This window comes from Bos grunniens, chromosome 4 (genome assembly GCF_055505025.1).
Source record: "Bos grunniens cultivar Pamir isolate PY7600 chromosome 4, Bosgru_T2T1.0, whole genome shotgun sequence".
Lineage (NCBI taxonomy): Eukaryota > Metazoa > Chordata > Mammalia > Artiodactyla > Bovidae > Bos > Bos grunniens.
In genome coordinates, this window is record NC_141168.1 from 17939986 (window position 1) to 17956285 (window position 16300).

Consider the following 16300-nt stretch of genomic DNA (forward strand, 5'->3'; position numbering starts at 1 on the left):
CTGCAGAGCACAATAAAAAGTTGGTAGGGCTCATATAAAAGCAGTCCAAGAAAGAAATCAACACAGAGACTAATTAATGGAAGACAATGGAGCAATGTGTAGAAGGTACTTTGCCCTGTGCTGGACACAGAGTCAGTACTGAATAAAGTTAGCTTTAGTAATGGTGCTAAAATGGCTTCCAGAAATGTGTCAAGTTATATTACCACCAGCAATGTATCAGAGCATTCCTCCCATTACATCCTTATCAATGAGTATTTTCACTGTTGAAATCTTGCTTACTCAATAGTTAGAAATCATGTCTTTTGATTTCATAATGACTACTAGTGAGATGGAACCACCCATCTTTCTTCCTCCCGCCCCCTCACTTTAGAGAGTTATTTCCTCTTTAGGGAGTTATCTACTCATGGAGAAGGAAATGGCAATCCACTTCAGTATTCTTGCTGGGAAAATCCCATGGACAGAGGAACCTGGTGGGCTACAGTCCCTGGGGTCACAAAGAGTCGGACACGACTGAGCACACACGCTGCAGGGTCCTCTGGTAATACTGTGTGCTGTTCTTATTCATTTGTATGAACTTGCTACATAATTAGGAGAAGGCAATGGCAACCCACTCCAGTACTCTTGCCTGGGAAATCCCATGGACAGAGGAGCCTGGTAGGCTGCAGTCCATGGAGTCATGAAGGGTCAGACTCGACTGAGCAACTTGACTTTCACTTTTCACTTTCATGCACTGGAGAAGAAAATAGCAACCCACTCCAGTATTGTTGCTTGGAGAATCCCAGGGACCGGAGCCTGGTGGGCTGCCATCTATGGGGTCACACAGAGTCTGACACAACTGACGTGACTTAGCAGCAGCTACATAATTAAATAGTTTTTCTGCCATCTTTTGTCAACAATTTCCTTTCAGTTTGTTTACGTTTTAAATAAGTACTTCTTAAAATTCTAAAACTGCTTTATTATGTGGGACTAGTTAATGGCATAAGAGAGTCTCCTCTTTCCTTATTTGGTCTAAGGCATCTAATTTGCCAAGGTCTCTGGGAGTAGCTTTTCACTTTTCATTTTCATGCGTTGGAGAAGGAAATGGCAACCCACTCCAGTGTTCTTGCCTGGAGAATCCCAGGGATGGGGGAGCCACCAGGCTGCCGTCTTTGGGGTCGCACAGAGTTGGACACGACTGAAGTGACTTAGCAGCTGGGAGTAGCAGCATTAGTCAGAGGGCTTCTCTTTTGGAGGCAATAAGTAGTTCTGTCCAAAATTCTTAAAACACAAACACCAAACCAGGGTAGGAGCAATCAACAAAAAGAGTGTTACTGAGACATTTTAAGTCTAGGCAAATTCTACACAAAAAGGGACAATACTATAGGCAACTTGTCTAAAAGAGAAAGTAAAATAGCAATTTCCTCCTAGGAATGTGTGCTATGGTGCCTCTAAGTTCTGTTGAAACTGAAAATGTAGAGAGGCGTAATCTTTGCTTTCCACTTTGAAAGTACACTAATTTCAAAGACTACTTAAAACACAGATCCATTTTAATCACCCAAGAGACAAAGGGAAGGTGGAGGCCGATCCTTTTATTATTAATAAGTAAAAACTGAAAAAAAAAACTATAAAAATTTTTACAAGTCCACTTTACCTGCAAGGCCTGGAGATGGCACTGATGAATTCGGTGACTGGACAGTTCTGTTTGAGGGTGGTCGTGGCTGGCCATGATCGGTACTAGTATCTTTCCTCACAATGTTGTCCAGCATAATAGTACTTGAACAGTCAATCTGGTAAGAAAAGAAATTACTTCATGGCATTCTGACTCGGCAAGTTAAAAGCTATTTTAAATTTATAAGAAAACTTTTGTAGATGCAAATATCCTTTTGAGAAGTTCTGATGTATATTTTCCCCATAAACAATCTTGGAAAAAAGCTCTCATACTTCTTAATACTTCATCGTAGTAAATATACTGAGGTCACACTATTTCACAATTCATGAGCCAGGAGAAAGGAATACTGTGTGTTACCTCCTTAAAAGTGAAAACAAAATTATTTTTAAAATTTTATTTAAAGATAATAGAAGTACCAATTAAAAAAGAACCTGGTGAGACAAATAGCACCATTTCACATTTTAAAAATTTCTTTAGTGTCTGGCTTTATAACAGCCAACTGGAATCTGATATATTTTCTCGATCTGCTCAGATGTGTGATTGTGGCTAAAGAATATGAAGAAAATCTGGTCTTACACAGGGAAGACCTTGTAGAGCCTCTGAAAAGGTTGTACAGACCCTCATGTTCCTGGCCCACACTTCAAGAACTCATGCTCTGTTACGCACTAGATAGATGAAACACGTCCACACATCACACATTTCGAGAACATTAACGTCATTTAACTACATTATTAATGTTTGGTAGGAAAAATCTGATCCCCTGTAGATTCTTGCTTTACACGTTTATAAGTAATTAACTGCTAAGCCAAACTACTGATAAATTTCTACCAAGACTTTAATACTTTAGATTAAAATTTTCTAAATTTTATTTTTTATTGAAGTATAATTGAATTACAATGTTTTGCTAATTTCTGCTGTACAAAAAAGTGATTCAGTTATATACATTATTATTCATATTCTTTTCGATTATGGTTTATCACAGGATACTGAATATAGTTCCCTGTGCTACAGTTCTTTGTTGCTAATCCTTGTTGCTTGTGTATTCTATATACACCAGTTTGCGTGAACTAATCTCAAACTCCCAATCCAACCCCCTCCTAAATCTCTTTGGATGCAAATATTTTTAATGCTTAAATATACCATTTGTTTCCTAAGAATGTCTTTGTGATTAAAATCCAGCTTAATAGTTCCAGCCTTTCTCAATCAAGATTCTTCAAGAAAATTAAGTCCTACATTCCAAGGGCATAGGCTGTATATAATGAATTTACTTCTTGCCTCTGCATCTAGAATGGTACTGCTACTGCTGCTGCAGCTAAGTCGCTCAGTCGTGTCCGACTCTTAATGACCCCATGGACTGCAGCCCACCAGGTTCCTCCGCCCATGGGATTTTCCAGGCAAGAGTACTGGAGTGGGGTGCCATTGTCTTCTCACAGAATGGTACTAGTTATGAACAAACCTTGGAAGGACTGAGCAAACAGTCCCTCAAAGCAGTTTCTTTCTTTTGTGGTTCAGATGAGGAATCTCAGTTGAGAAAGGCTGGTACACAAAGGGTCATCTGTATTTGAAGGCTGTAGAGGAAATTTTACTTTCTGTGGGTCCTCTTTCAATTGGGGGAGGAGGGAAGTAAATGGGGTTATTTTCCTTTAATATTCTTTGGGCACTACCTTGGCCAATACAATACTTGTGGCCAGAGTACTTATACAAGTACAAGTACTTATACAAGTACAATACAATAGTTGTGGCAATAAGTACTGGATTGACTAGATTTGTTAGATCTTAATATAATAAAAGTTATTTACACTGTGGAGGAATCCTAAAAGCTAAAATAAAATTATAGGAATGAATAAAAGTTTTCCTATCATCTATGCATGAAAATAAAATACATATACTCTACCCGTCTAAATTATATACAATTACTTAAAAAATGAAGTAACTCCAGTAAGGTTAATGATTCAACTTTTAGGAAATATGAATTCATCTCAGTAATTTGAAAAAGTAAATAATATAACATTTTAGATTTCCTTCACAATCCTACAAGATTTCTTAAAAGTTCTTCATGTTTGCATAAGTGATTACCTAAGCTTGTAGGATGAAAAAAGGTAAAACAAATATCAACTCTTGTGTAATTGATTTGTTTCTTCAATGATGTATTTTCTGTCTTGAAAAAAAAAAATTTATTTTTGAGCCATGCCACAGGGCATGTGGTATCTTAGTTCCCAGACCATGGATCAAACCCACATCCCCTGCATTGGAATCGCAGAGTCTTAACCACTGGACTGGCAGGGAAGTCCCAAAACAGATTGATTAAAAAGTCATACTGACAACCAGTTTAGAGGTAAATGTATTTAATTTAAATAAAAAAGAAATCAGAGGTAATACTGCACTTGTCAGTAAAATGTTATCATTTTTCATTAAACCTGTCTCCAACTCTTCTGACGTCTTAAATGTTAGCCTTGCTCTCTAACCCTATTCTAATGAATCACATTCCAGCAATTCTCCCATATTTTCACTTCCCTCCTTCCCTAGCTTACATTCCATAATTAATCACCATAATCATTCATTTACTAACACATTAACTCCAGTGCCCTGAAAGACATTCTGTAGTATGTTTAAGTGTTAATACTAATCTTTTTATGATTCCTGCTGTCACAATATTTCTAAAGGATAAAAACAACTTCCAAACACAAACACAGCCTATAATCCAACATAACCATGGCCTTTCACCAGATTCAAGTTCACTTAAAATTTATGAAACAGATTCTTTAGTGGAAGTTTTGTGTTTACTTACATCTGGAAGAGAAGGAAGATTGTAGGGACCTCCCACCGGTGAGCTCAAATCAATCACAGGTGAGCCGAAAGCCTTTGCATCATACCCTGCTGCACTAGTAATGGTGGGGCTGGAGGGAGTGGAGGACGTGCTGTTGGCAGTCGAGGGGGCCGCATGCCCACTGCTGATCTGCCACTGTGGTAGCAAGAAGGAAGAAGAAAGGTTGCCTATCAGCAAGCCTGTTACATAAAATGTCCATCTAATCCCTGTTCCAGGTACAAGACAAAGTAAAAGACACATTCTACTATTTGAATTCAACTGTAATTTTCATGGAACGGAGAGAGGACACTGGTATATATAATTTTCAGTAATTCTCTCCAAACATAAATAATAAAAAGCACTGATTTCTCCCAGAAGACAACAGTATACACCAGAAAACCACAGCACCCGATCTTGGAAAGCTTATATACATCGGAAAAGAAATCTAAACATGTACATAGCAACTACAAACAAAGACGGAGGACTGAAAACACACCTTTCCTTCTGTCCCCACCTGATAGACCTGAGACTAAAATGACAGTTCAGGGAACTTTTTTTTTTTTTTTTAAAACAACACATTGACCCTAAAGACAAACTAAAAACAGGATGATCGTTGAGAGTCTGTTTAAGCTTTCCTACTCTAGCTACCCCCAAATAATAAGGACTTCTTTCACCTCTACAGAAGAAGACTGGAAATTAAGTTTCCAGAATAGGTAAAACAGTGTCTTTGGACTCATGGGCACCAGGCTCAGTTGAAGGCAGAAGTATTACACTGAAAATGAAAATTAAGAAACCATACACACACTGAATGCTGAGCTTCAACGAGCATCAGGCCCTGCATTTCAGGCATGAAACAAAGAGATCTTTTGGGAACTGAGCCATTACCTAAAGATAGTGACATCAGTAAATCTAACAAACATGCCAAGGAGCCCTCACACAAGAGCAAAATTCAGCATTAAACATTAGCCCCACATCCCAGCTTTCAGTTTTTTTAAAAACACCCATTGCTTATATACAAACAGGCAACTAAGCATCAACATCTGAGAAAACTGTTACAAGCTGAGATAAACAAAGTGAAAGTGAAGTCGCTCAGTCGTGTCCGACTCTTTACGACCCTGTGGACTGGAGTCTACCACACTCCTCCGTCCATGGGATTTTCCAGACAAGGGTACTGGAGTGGGGTGCCATTTCCTTCTCCAGAGGATCTTCCTGACCCAGGGATCGAACCCAGGTCTCCAGCATGGTAGGCAGACGCTTTACCTGAGCCACCAGGGAAGTCAGGCTGAGATAAACCCATTAAAACTAGGAATGCTATAGTATACAGAGATGAACTGTATGTATACCTGCTATCTAAAATTTATTTTAAAACCTATCAAAAGTAATAAGGTTTGACTGATGGATGAATGGATAAATGGATACAGATAACAAAGGAGACAGCAAATAGAGCAATCTGTCCCCTATACAACTCTCTCAACTAAGTTTGAAAATTTTATGATAAAATAGTTGGGGAGAAAAAAAGCAACTAAGAGGTATCTTAAGACTACGCAAAGGAAAAAACTCCCAAACACCGTATCATTTATATAGGGATGACACAATACAGAGTGACAGTGACAGAAATATTCTAACTTTGAAAAACCTAATTTATATTCTCCACTGAAAAAACTAAGTAAAAAACTCTGTGAATATGAATGTCAACTGAACCACCCCTCACACCTATCTGTCCATCTGTCTCTCTCCTTTCTTCCCACCCAGAACAAGCACGGTTACAGTTCATGTGTATCTTTCCAGGTTTCTTCTATGTATATGAAATTAAAAAAAAAAAACACACACACAAAAATTCGATGTTTCTCCCCATATATACTTAGAAGATCATATATAGATTACTGCCTTTTCTTAATAACCAGAAAGCATTTCCATTGTACCAGTATAATTTAAGCGATTCTATTAAAACAAACTCTCCACTATATTTTCCTCCTAGTTTGTTCATTTATTCATGTTTAGACTTTTGACTAGAAAACATTTTTAAAAACATTCTTAGAGTGTGTGTCTATCCATTAAAAATAATAAACAGAGGGCTTCCTTAGTGTCTCAGTGGTAAAGAATCTGCCTGCCAGTGCAGGAGACACGGGTTTGATCCCTGATTTGGGAAGATCTCACATGCCGTGGAGCAACTAAGCCTGTGCACCACAACTATTAAGCCTGTGCTCCAGAGCCCAGGAGCCACAACTACTGAGCCCACCTGCCCTGGAGCCTGTGCTCCACAACAAGAGAAGCCACTGAAACGAGAAGCCCATGCCCTGCAGTTAGATAGTAGCCCTCTGTCCACACTGAGAGAAAAGCCCGAGCAGCAATGAAGACTCAGCACAGCCAAAAATAAACAAGTGAAATTCTACATATACAGAGGCTCAGTAGTTGTGGCTCCTGGGCTCTAGGGCACAGGCTTAACAGTTGTGGTGTGCAGGCCTAGTTGCTCCAGCGCATGTGAGATCGTCCAAATCAGGGATCAAACCCATATTACATAGCTATGAGGTAGATAAATATGAGTACCCAGAATGTGCTAGGTGCTGTTATACACACTACCATCTAAGTCTCAGCACAACTCTGCAAGTTACGAACTCATTTTATAGTAGGGGCAAATGAGATTTAAGAGAGTAAACTTGTACAAGGCCACAAAAGTATTAGGAAAATAATCAGAATTTAAGATCTAACTGTAGCTTGGTCTCTCTTCACCTCATCTCTAATGATGAAAGAGAGATAGGTATAAATTTTATTGAAAATAATTAAAATGTCATTTTAGAAAATTTATATCAAAGTAATTATAAAAACACAAAGACACAGCATGTGTTCTTTTAGAATATTACTTTAAAATCATTTGATTAAAATGAATGTTACAGAATTATGGGGAATAAGATCATATTCTTTATTTTGGTCTTGGCAAAAAAAATTAAACTAAAATCAAACTGCTGGTTGTAAGCTGGAAAGACCTGACACAAGTACTTGGAGAAGACAAAGTGCTGGGAGAACTTTAGCTTTTTAAAACAGTAATTCCTAAAAAAAACATATTACCTGAAAACATTACGAATATAAATATTAAACTTTCTAAAATTTAATGTATAACCTTAAATATTAAGCTTTATCAAGTGTATATATACTGTATCCTGTTTAATACTGAATACAATATAGTCTTATATACAGGTATATATATGTATAAATACTGTTTAATACTTCATATTCAAACTGTGTGATACTAAGTTTGTTTCCAAGAAGTCTCCTTGAAACACTATGAAGATTCATTGATTGGTCTCTTTTGAGGTATGCCATCTGTATTTGTTAGAATACTTTCATACTCACCTAAAAGCTACACACATTAATACTGAAAAATTCATACCCATGACTCACTGATTATTCTGGGCCTTTACTTCTGTATAAGTAGCTTGATTTTTTTCTTGTTAATTACAAAGCATCAAGATCCTTTCTCCTAGCTTTCTCTCTTTAGGTCTGTATGTAAAAAACTGTAATTCACATTTACTAAAAAAAAGAAAACAGCTTACTCTTGTTCTTCATCACTATTGGCTCTATCCATAAATTCAATATGATTTGGAAGCAGAGAGAAATACAAGCACCTGTGGAGAAGTAAACACACATACCTGTTTTATGGCTTGTTGAGCCAAGAAAGCCATCTGCAAGGGGTTGGGCTTCATTGCTTGTCGTGGCGTATTCTGGTTTGATGGGTATCTTAGCTGTTGATGATGAGGAGGGAGAACTGGTCCATTGGGCTTGGGGCTATGATTCTGAAAATTTATCAAACGTGGAGGAGGTTGCTGGAAAAAAGACATTGTATCAATTCAGTGGCAGTCAGCTCCTGAAAGACGAATTACAGAGAACTCTATTTTATAACTTTTATAGAAAGAAAACAATTCTGCCACAGATGAATCATTTATTAATATTACAATAAGGGTATGGGGGGAGGGGACAGCTGCCCAGAATGTGAACAAGCATTTAAAGTAAGGAAGTTTTACTAGGAAAAGACCCTTGGGAGAGGATTTTCCAATCCGAGTTAAATCTAGACCACATTGGGAAATAGGGATTCCCTAAGTCCCCGATGACTATCTTCTGCAAAGAATTGCCCTCTTAAAATCTAAAATAATAGAATAATAATTACTGATAGTTACTGAGTAGTTATCACATGTCCAGTACTAGTTAAAATGCTTTACATGTGTTAACTCATTTAATTTTCACAAAGATCCTCCTCTGAGGCAGGGATTATCTCTGTTTTACAGAAAAGGAAACTTGTCCAAGATTAGCAAAGATAGGAAGGAATGGAGCTAAGATTTGAACTCAAGTTCTCTGGCTCTAAGGTCTGTGCAGACCTCTAAGGTCTGTACTCTATGCAGATATTAATAATGAAAACACACGATATTAACAACATTTAAAAATGAGTGAATTTTAGATCTTACTGAGATCAAACTACATGCCAGGCATTGTGAATGGCGTTTTATATGTTATCTTATTATTACTTCCCTCAGTCAGTTCAGTTGCTCAGTCATGTCCGACTCTTTGCGACCCCATGAACTGCAGCACACCAGTCCTCCCTGTCCATCACCAACTCCCGGAATCCACCCACACCCATGTCCATTGAGTCAGTGATGCCATCCAACCATCTCATCCTCTGTCATCCCCTTCTCCCGCCTTCAATCTTTCCCAGCATCAGGGTCTTTTCAAATAAGTCAGTTCTTTGCATCAGGTGGCCAAAGTATTGGAGTTTGAGCATCAGCATCAGTCCTTCCAATGAATATTCAGGACTGATTTCCTTTAGGATGGACTGGTTGGATCTCCTTGCAGTCCAAGGGACTCTCAAGAGTCTTTTCCAACACCACAGTTCAAAAGCATCAATTCTTCAGCGCTCAGCTTTCTTTATAGTTCAACTCTCACATCCATACATGACTATTGGAAAAACCATAGCTTTGAATAGATGGACCTTTGTTGGCAAAGTAATGTCTCTGCTTTTTAATATGTTGTCTAGGTTGGTCATAACTTTCCTTCCAAGGAGTATGCGTCTTTTAATTTCATGGCTGCAGTCACCATCTGCAGTGATTTTGGAGCCCAAAAAAATAAAGTCTGTCACTGTTTCCACTGTTTCCCCATCCATTTGCCATGAAGTGATGGGACCAGATGCCATGATCTCAGTTTTCTGAATGTTGAGCTTTAAGCCAACTTTTTCACTCTCCTCTTTCACTTTCATCAAGAGGCTCTTTATTACTCCCCTACCCCCACCATTTTACAAATCAGGACAGTAAACATTAAAAAGCTGGGATAACCAGAAAAAAGGTCACGCAACTCATTAAAGGCAGCACTATGGTTTTAATCCAACACTAGTCTGCCATTTCATTAGTCAAACATGTTCTGGTGTTTAACTGGGGGTTGAGGTACTAATTACAGTTTAGAGGATGAGTTTCTCTAAAAGAAAACAGATTTTGAAAGGAAACCCTTCAAGGACAGTGTTGGTTGATTACAGGTCAGGGTAAGGACAAGCTTAGTTTGCTCACAAATGCTATCCTTAGAAACTGACACCAGTGTTCCACAAAAAAGGTAACCTTGGTTACCAAGGTTCCACAAAAGGTTGGCAAATTATTGCAAAGTAAATACTTATTTTCAGGCTATCTTAACTGTATATGACCAGAACTTCTCAGAAAGGGAACTATTAACCCCCATATTCAAAGGGGGGACAAATAAATGAATTTATAAAGCTGAAGTAGCAACATCTTAAGGTGGACAACTATAAAGTGTAGCCCTGCCCTCTTTTTGTTCTTTTCTTTTCTCTCATTTTTGGAATTTATCTCCTTTTCTGGGTAAAGGTCTTCTGTTACTCCTCTCCTGCAAATTAGCTGGCACTGGGTTCACACTTAGTAACTTACAAGAGTGACCAGCAATTACAGACCTAATGAAAAGTAGACTTAGACACTATTTCAAGATCAAAGGAAATTCTGTGGATGAAGAATAGAAAAATATGAGAAAAAGAGAAAATGCCAAAATTTTACAGAAGGCTGAAGCCATAGCAATTCTTTTTGATTCTTCTATTAAAGTTTTTCACTGGAAGGGTTTTATATCACAGAAACAAACAAAAAATAATTTGGGAAGTATAGTGGAAAACTTCTAAATTCATCCAAAAGACTATTTTTTAAAAAGTGAAAAAGCACTCAAAATGATCTTTAAGGGAGAACAAAAGCAGTTAAAACTTTTGCCTACTCCTGCCCTGACTGGGATTTATATATTGATTCAGTCAAGAAATGACATTCTGGGGCGGGGGGGGAAGTGACATTTGATGCCAGAGTACTATACTCCTGTGAGAAATCAGTATGGAACTGGATGTCCACTCTCCCATCAAGGAAGCCCAGTGTAGAAAGATCTAAGGTGATTGATTTTTATCTCCTCCCTAAACTGTTATCGTTGACTGAGTTAATTTCTAAGAACCCCATGACAGGAAAAGTAACTTGAAAGAACAGGACTAGAAACTGGTTATGAACATAAAAGAAATAGCAAAACCAGTGCTATTTTAATTAAATGGAATTAACTTGCAAGAAGGAAAAAAGGGAGAGAATAGAGAAATAATTGAGAGCTTAAGTAAAGTGACATATATTCATCATTATCCTCACCCTCACTGTAAATACTTTCATTATTATAGGTGGTAATTTTACTCTAGGTCAGTATAACCATGAAGGATAGCAGATGTCCTTCTAAAATCCACTCACTGTTTAGGAAAATTAGTATATACATATAAATGAGAGTATCTCTGCAGAATAGTAAATCTGGCCCAGGAGTGAGAACCATAAGGTATACAATAACAGACTCAGATTTAACAAACTTCGAGCTGTCCACTGCAGTACGACAGAGTATACTGTACACCACTCAATAAAGAGATGCAGAGTGTTTATTAGTTTGTACCACACAGTCATATAACTATGTAGTCTATCTCTGTATCACCCAGCTCTTTAATCATTCAGATTACATGGCTACTTTCAGAGAAAGAAGAAACAGGGAACTCCTGTGTAAGCGATTTTTAGAGCAGGCCTTTAAATTGACCTGTGTCTTCAGGCTAGAGGTAGAGCATGACAAAGAGGCACACATATACACCTGTCTACAAACAGATATTTTACCAGATGTACATGCAAATAAACTGCTAGAGAACTAAGAAAGCAGGTAAGCAGGGCAGTGTAAAAGTTTAAAGAAGAGGGAAAAAACTGATGAGTGAAAAATGTAGGAGCAGATATTTGGTAGAGAGAAGATAAAAATGAGAGATGAGAGTACTAGAAGAGGGCTCAGGGGTCACTGAGAGGAGACAGAAAAAGAGCAGTGTGCAAAGTAATGACATAAAGATGAGAAAATTACAGCTGATATCCTAACAACACAGGTTTAGACTGTGCAGGTCCACTTAGACAAGGATTTTTTTCAATAGTGAATACTTCAGTAGTGCACAATCTGTGTTTAGTTGAATCCTCAGACGCAGAGCAGTGGATGTGGAGGAACCATGGCGAGTGGCGGGGGGTGGCTGACTATAAGTCATATGTGAATTTTCAACTATATGGAGGGTCAGTGCTTCAAACCCCTGAATTAATTGTTCAAGGGTCAAATGTGTTGATATGTGGGAAAATTAGGCTGTATAATAAAGATTGTACATTATATACAATCATACAGCAGTATACCACAGAAAGAAATAATAAGATCAAACATAAATTTCTGAGATAAGCAGGCTAAAGGCTCTATCAAGGTCACCTCTGTTTGGTTACTGCTTCTATAAATAGCTGTTTCTGAGAATGTGACTGAGTCACACAGAATCTAGTAACTGCCTCAGTTCCTCACTTTTTAATGAAAAGGGAATTAATGCAAATGATGGATTTATCCTGTTTCAGGTTAATAAAGTAATAAAAATCACTTTACCATCTTTCAGATACTTAAGATAAATATCAATCATGTAAATGCTTAGCACTAGTCACTCAGTAAGTAAATATTTTCTCTCTTTTCCTCGTCAAATATATGTCTAAAACAATTTGGGTGCTCTGCAGTCTATCTGCAATATGTTACTCTGCAGTCTGGGAGGGGAGTGACAAAAGAATTTCTCCATTTTCTTAACAAAATTTCAATTCTGCCAGTGGCACTCCTGGGATCGAAAGTGTATACATTTTTTTCCCACAGAACACTCACCAAACAAAGACCTCTTAAATTGCTTGCTATTTACTTCCTTTAAAAACCTGGGTTAAAACAAAGTTCGAGAGCCATAATGAACTGGTCATACTAATTAATATTCTCTTGGATTTGACATATCTTGTTAATCAAATTACCAGACAGCCATAAATCACAAATAAAATCACCTCAGGCCTACACAGAAGCAATTTAACAAAATCAGGATTCATAGGCCCATAAGTCTTATTCAGGGTTGAAGCAAGTCTCCTGTGAAGATCATCTGTCTTGAATAACTGCTACCAAAACACGCTATTATGCCATTTAATTGCTTTTTCATAAAAGAACTGCATTATGTATACATTCCTCTTAGTGCTAAAAAAAAAAACACTGGTAAAAAATTTCTCCTCTAATGATGTTTCCTTTTAATCAAGTAATAGATATTATTCCTGATTCTTTTTTTGTTTGGTTGATCAAAAACTGAGCTAAGTCCTGTTCTTAAGCATAATGAGAATTCTTAGTCTAGTTCTGCATGCTTTGAACATTACTAATACTTATTAATCCCTGTGCCATTTCATTTGAGTCACTTACTGTAAATCAGTTCAAATTCTGAGAAACAGGGAGTATAAATTAATAAATAAAAGGAACTGAAAATAACGAGACAATTTTTGTGCATTAAAGTAAGAATGGTGCATGAGGGAAAAAAAACGACTTGCTCTTAAATGGAGTGGATAGAAGCTTCTATAACAACAGCAGAAATGTATACTAATATTGCAACTGTTCTTAACTAATGTACGGTAATTAATCCACAGGATCATGAGTCATGCTGTGAACTTGTTACTGTATTGTTAGTACTGTTGAGTTTATGACTATATGAACACATGTGTAGACTCTTCCACCCACTCTACATCACAAGTAGAATTTACATGCATATGTTCTTCAAACCCTTTAGAGGGACAAGTAGAAAATAAACACATGCTTTTCCCATTTCTCCACCAGTGACTGAAATCTTTGTTATGAATTAAGAAATAATACAAATAAAAAGATGACAAAACTGAAAAAAAAAAAAAAAAAAAGAATGGTGCCTGGAACATTTGCTCAGAAATAAACTTTGAAAAAGGCAGACTTCTAACAAACCACCCCCTTACCCTTTTCTATTTCATTCTGTCCTAGTTTCCAGATGCAGTGGGTTTTCTAAACTCTGCATCTTCACAGAGGACAGATACCTGAAGCATCAGTCATCCTGAAGCACTAATGTAACGATTATGAGTTACAGGTACACAACTTTCCCATCAATCATATGCATGGGTTATTCAGGAATGCAATCACTTATCCTCTGTTATAAAGACGACAAAGAGCAGATAAGAATAGATGTCCCAGCTGAATAAACCATTAATTTCTTTTTCAGAAGGGCTAAGAACTAGAGTTAAATTAGGGACCCTTGATGTGACAAATTTTTATAAATTCATACATTTAAATCATGGAGGAAGGACACCTTGGTTATTTTAGGAGCTGCTGAATATAACTGTACTATAGTTATCTAAGTTAGGACAGGCCTGCTTCCAAATTTACCTGGTGAGAGATGGAAGGTTGCTGGATGGGCCCCTGCATTCTAGGGTTTGGTAAACCCACAGGTGCTGGCCTCCGTTGCACCTGTTGCCTCTGAGCCATTACCTGTTGCTGCATATGCTGGAGTCGTAACTGAGCTAGGCTGATCTGGGTTGGAAACTTGGATAACTGGTTTGAAGATAAACCACCTGGTGGCTGTGAATTCTGTTCCACGACAGGATTCTGCTTAGGCATTTGTGGTTGACTCTCTTTATCTTCAATTACTAAAGAACCTAATCAAAGAGAAAAAGTTAAGTTCTAAAGATTTTCTGATAGTAACATACCATATTTTGTAAAAGGCTATCTTTGCTCATTTTCAGGATTTCCAAGGAACTTCTTTTTGTCTTAGGAACCCTTTACATGGTTAACGATAGAAACTCCTAAGAGTTTCTGTTTATGTAGGGTCTATCAAACAAAATCTACCATATTCAAAACTAGAAATGAGAATTAAAAAAACATTTTTCCATACTAATTCATTTAAAAGTGACAACCCAAAGTAACATATTTTTATGGAAAAAAAAACACCTTATTTTTATTTTCAAAAAAGTTTAGTGATGAATGGCACTATTTTATATTTTCAAACATCTCTTTAAATGTCTGGCTTAATAGCTGAACTCTCATAACTGTTTCTGCATTATCTAATATATTGTTTAAATAGAAATACACGCAGAAAACCCAGCCATATATGGGTATGTACTTGGAAAAGGGAGACCTATTATCACCTGAAGGAGCTTCAGACTACACTGTGAGAACTGCTGTTGTATAATCAAAACAAAACACGCAAACCTGACACTGGATGTGAGAACAATACCACAGAGTATTTCTGATTCAGTTATCTCTCTGTGACTTAGCAATTGAATGACAACAACAGCTGGTTCTTTACACCTTCACGGTGCAAACTATGTTAGTTCTCTGATGGCGAACACCATGCTTTATAACTACACTGTTAAAAAAGAGATTAAGGGTACCTCTTACAGGTCTGGTCCAAGAGTAGGGCAAAGCTTGATTTCTTCAATAGCAGAGACTCAGTTAAAAGTCTGATTTCTGATTTACTAAGCATAGGCATCCTTAAAGATATGGTTATCATTCATTAAATACTTACTCCATATTAGGTACCATGACAGGAGATCTATGTGTATTGTTAAAATCCTTCATACAGATAAGGGATCTAAGGTTCAGAGAGACCAAACAACTTATCCAAAGTCACAAAGACACTAAACTGAATACGCGTCCAAGACATTACTTTTCCCTTGTACTCGTCTATAAGATGTTTCTCAGAAGCCATAAATAAACAAGTTTGGGAAAGTTGTATCCTTCTTAGAAGATTTAAAATGTCAATCTCACTTTAAATGACAATTTATAGAGCTATATATGACAGCTCTGGAAAGTCCTACAGTAAAGGATACTGTTTTACAAATTCCTCACAAATAAGAGGTGTTTTTGTTTTTGCTGATTCAGATTTACCTAAACTATATTCACTCATGTGCGTACAGTTACATATTTTCTTAATTTTACCTATGTCTACATCATGTGGACTATGTTTTAAGTGATATGCTTATAAGTACATATAAGTTGACATGACTGTTTCTGTGGATATAAAACTGTGATAGATTCTCTGTATAGCTACGTATGTGGTAGAGGGTAGAGTAGGGTAAGAGATAGTTATATACATGCTTTGTATTAAGATGCTTCTTTTTAGTTATATAGATGAGAATATGTATGATTCTAGCTGCTGGCTATGTTTATCAATCAATAAATATGTACTTCTGAACTGTGCTGAGGAGTCACCTTATCATTTCTTCAAAGGGTCACCTTATTACCATTCTTTCTGTTCTCACGTATGGATGAGATTTATGTAAGCCTATTTCTTTCTTTCTTGGAGTGTTCTGAGAGCTCTGGCTCTCTTTCCAGCCAGTTCTTTTTTACCTAGAATCTAGCTTAGAGAATGAGAGAGCAACCCTATTTGATGATTTTGAAACAAAGTCAATGAGCCCAAAAACTGCCAAAAGGTGGTTAATGAAGAATGTATATGAAATTCTTATTTTTGTTTCTATAATTTCCCT

The 16300-nt window shown here is 37.1% G+C and overlaps 1 protein-coding gene across 3 annotated transcripts in view; it reads right to left on the minus strand.

The window, feature by feature from the left end:
- Positions 1–16300, minus strand: part of TRIM24 (tripartite motif containing 24) — a 114860-nt gene that overhangs the window by 13429 nt on the left and 85131 nt on the right. For 2 of the 3 annotated variants that reach the window (XM_086395346.1, XM_086395348.1), the window contains exons 9-12: positions 14202–14470; positions 8102–8275; positions 4437–4610; positions 1631–1766 (exon numbers count right to left, since the gene is read on the minus strand). In XM_086395346.1, the coding sequence (XP_086251472.1) occupies positions 1631–1766; positions 4437–4610; positions 8102–8275; positions 14202–14470 (753 nt within the window). The remainder of the gene's footprint in view (positions 1–1630; positions 1767–4436; positions 4611–8101; positions 8276–14201; positions 14471–16300) is intronic. The other variant, XM_086395347.1, reaches the window with a different exon arrangement.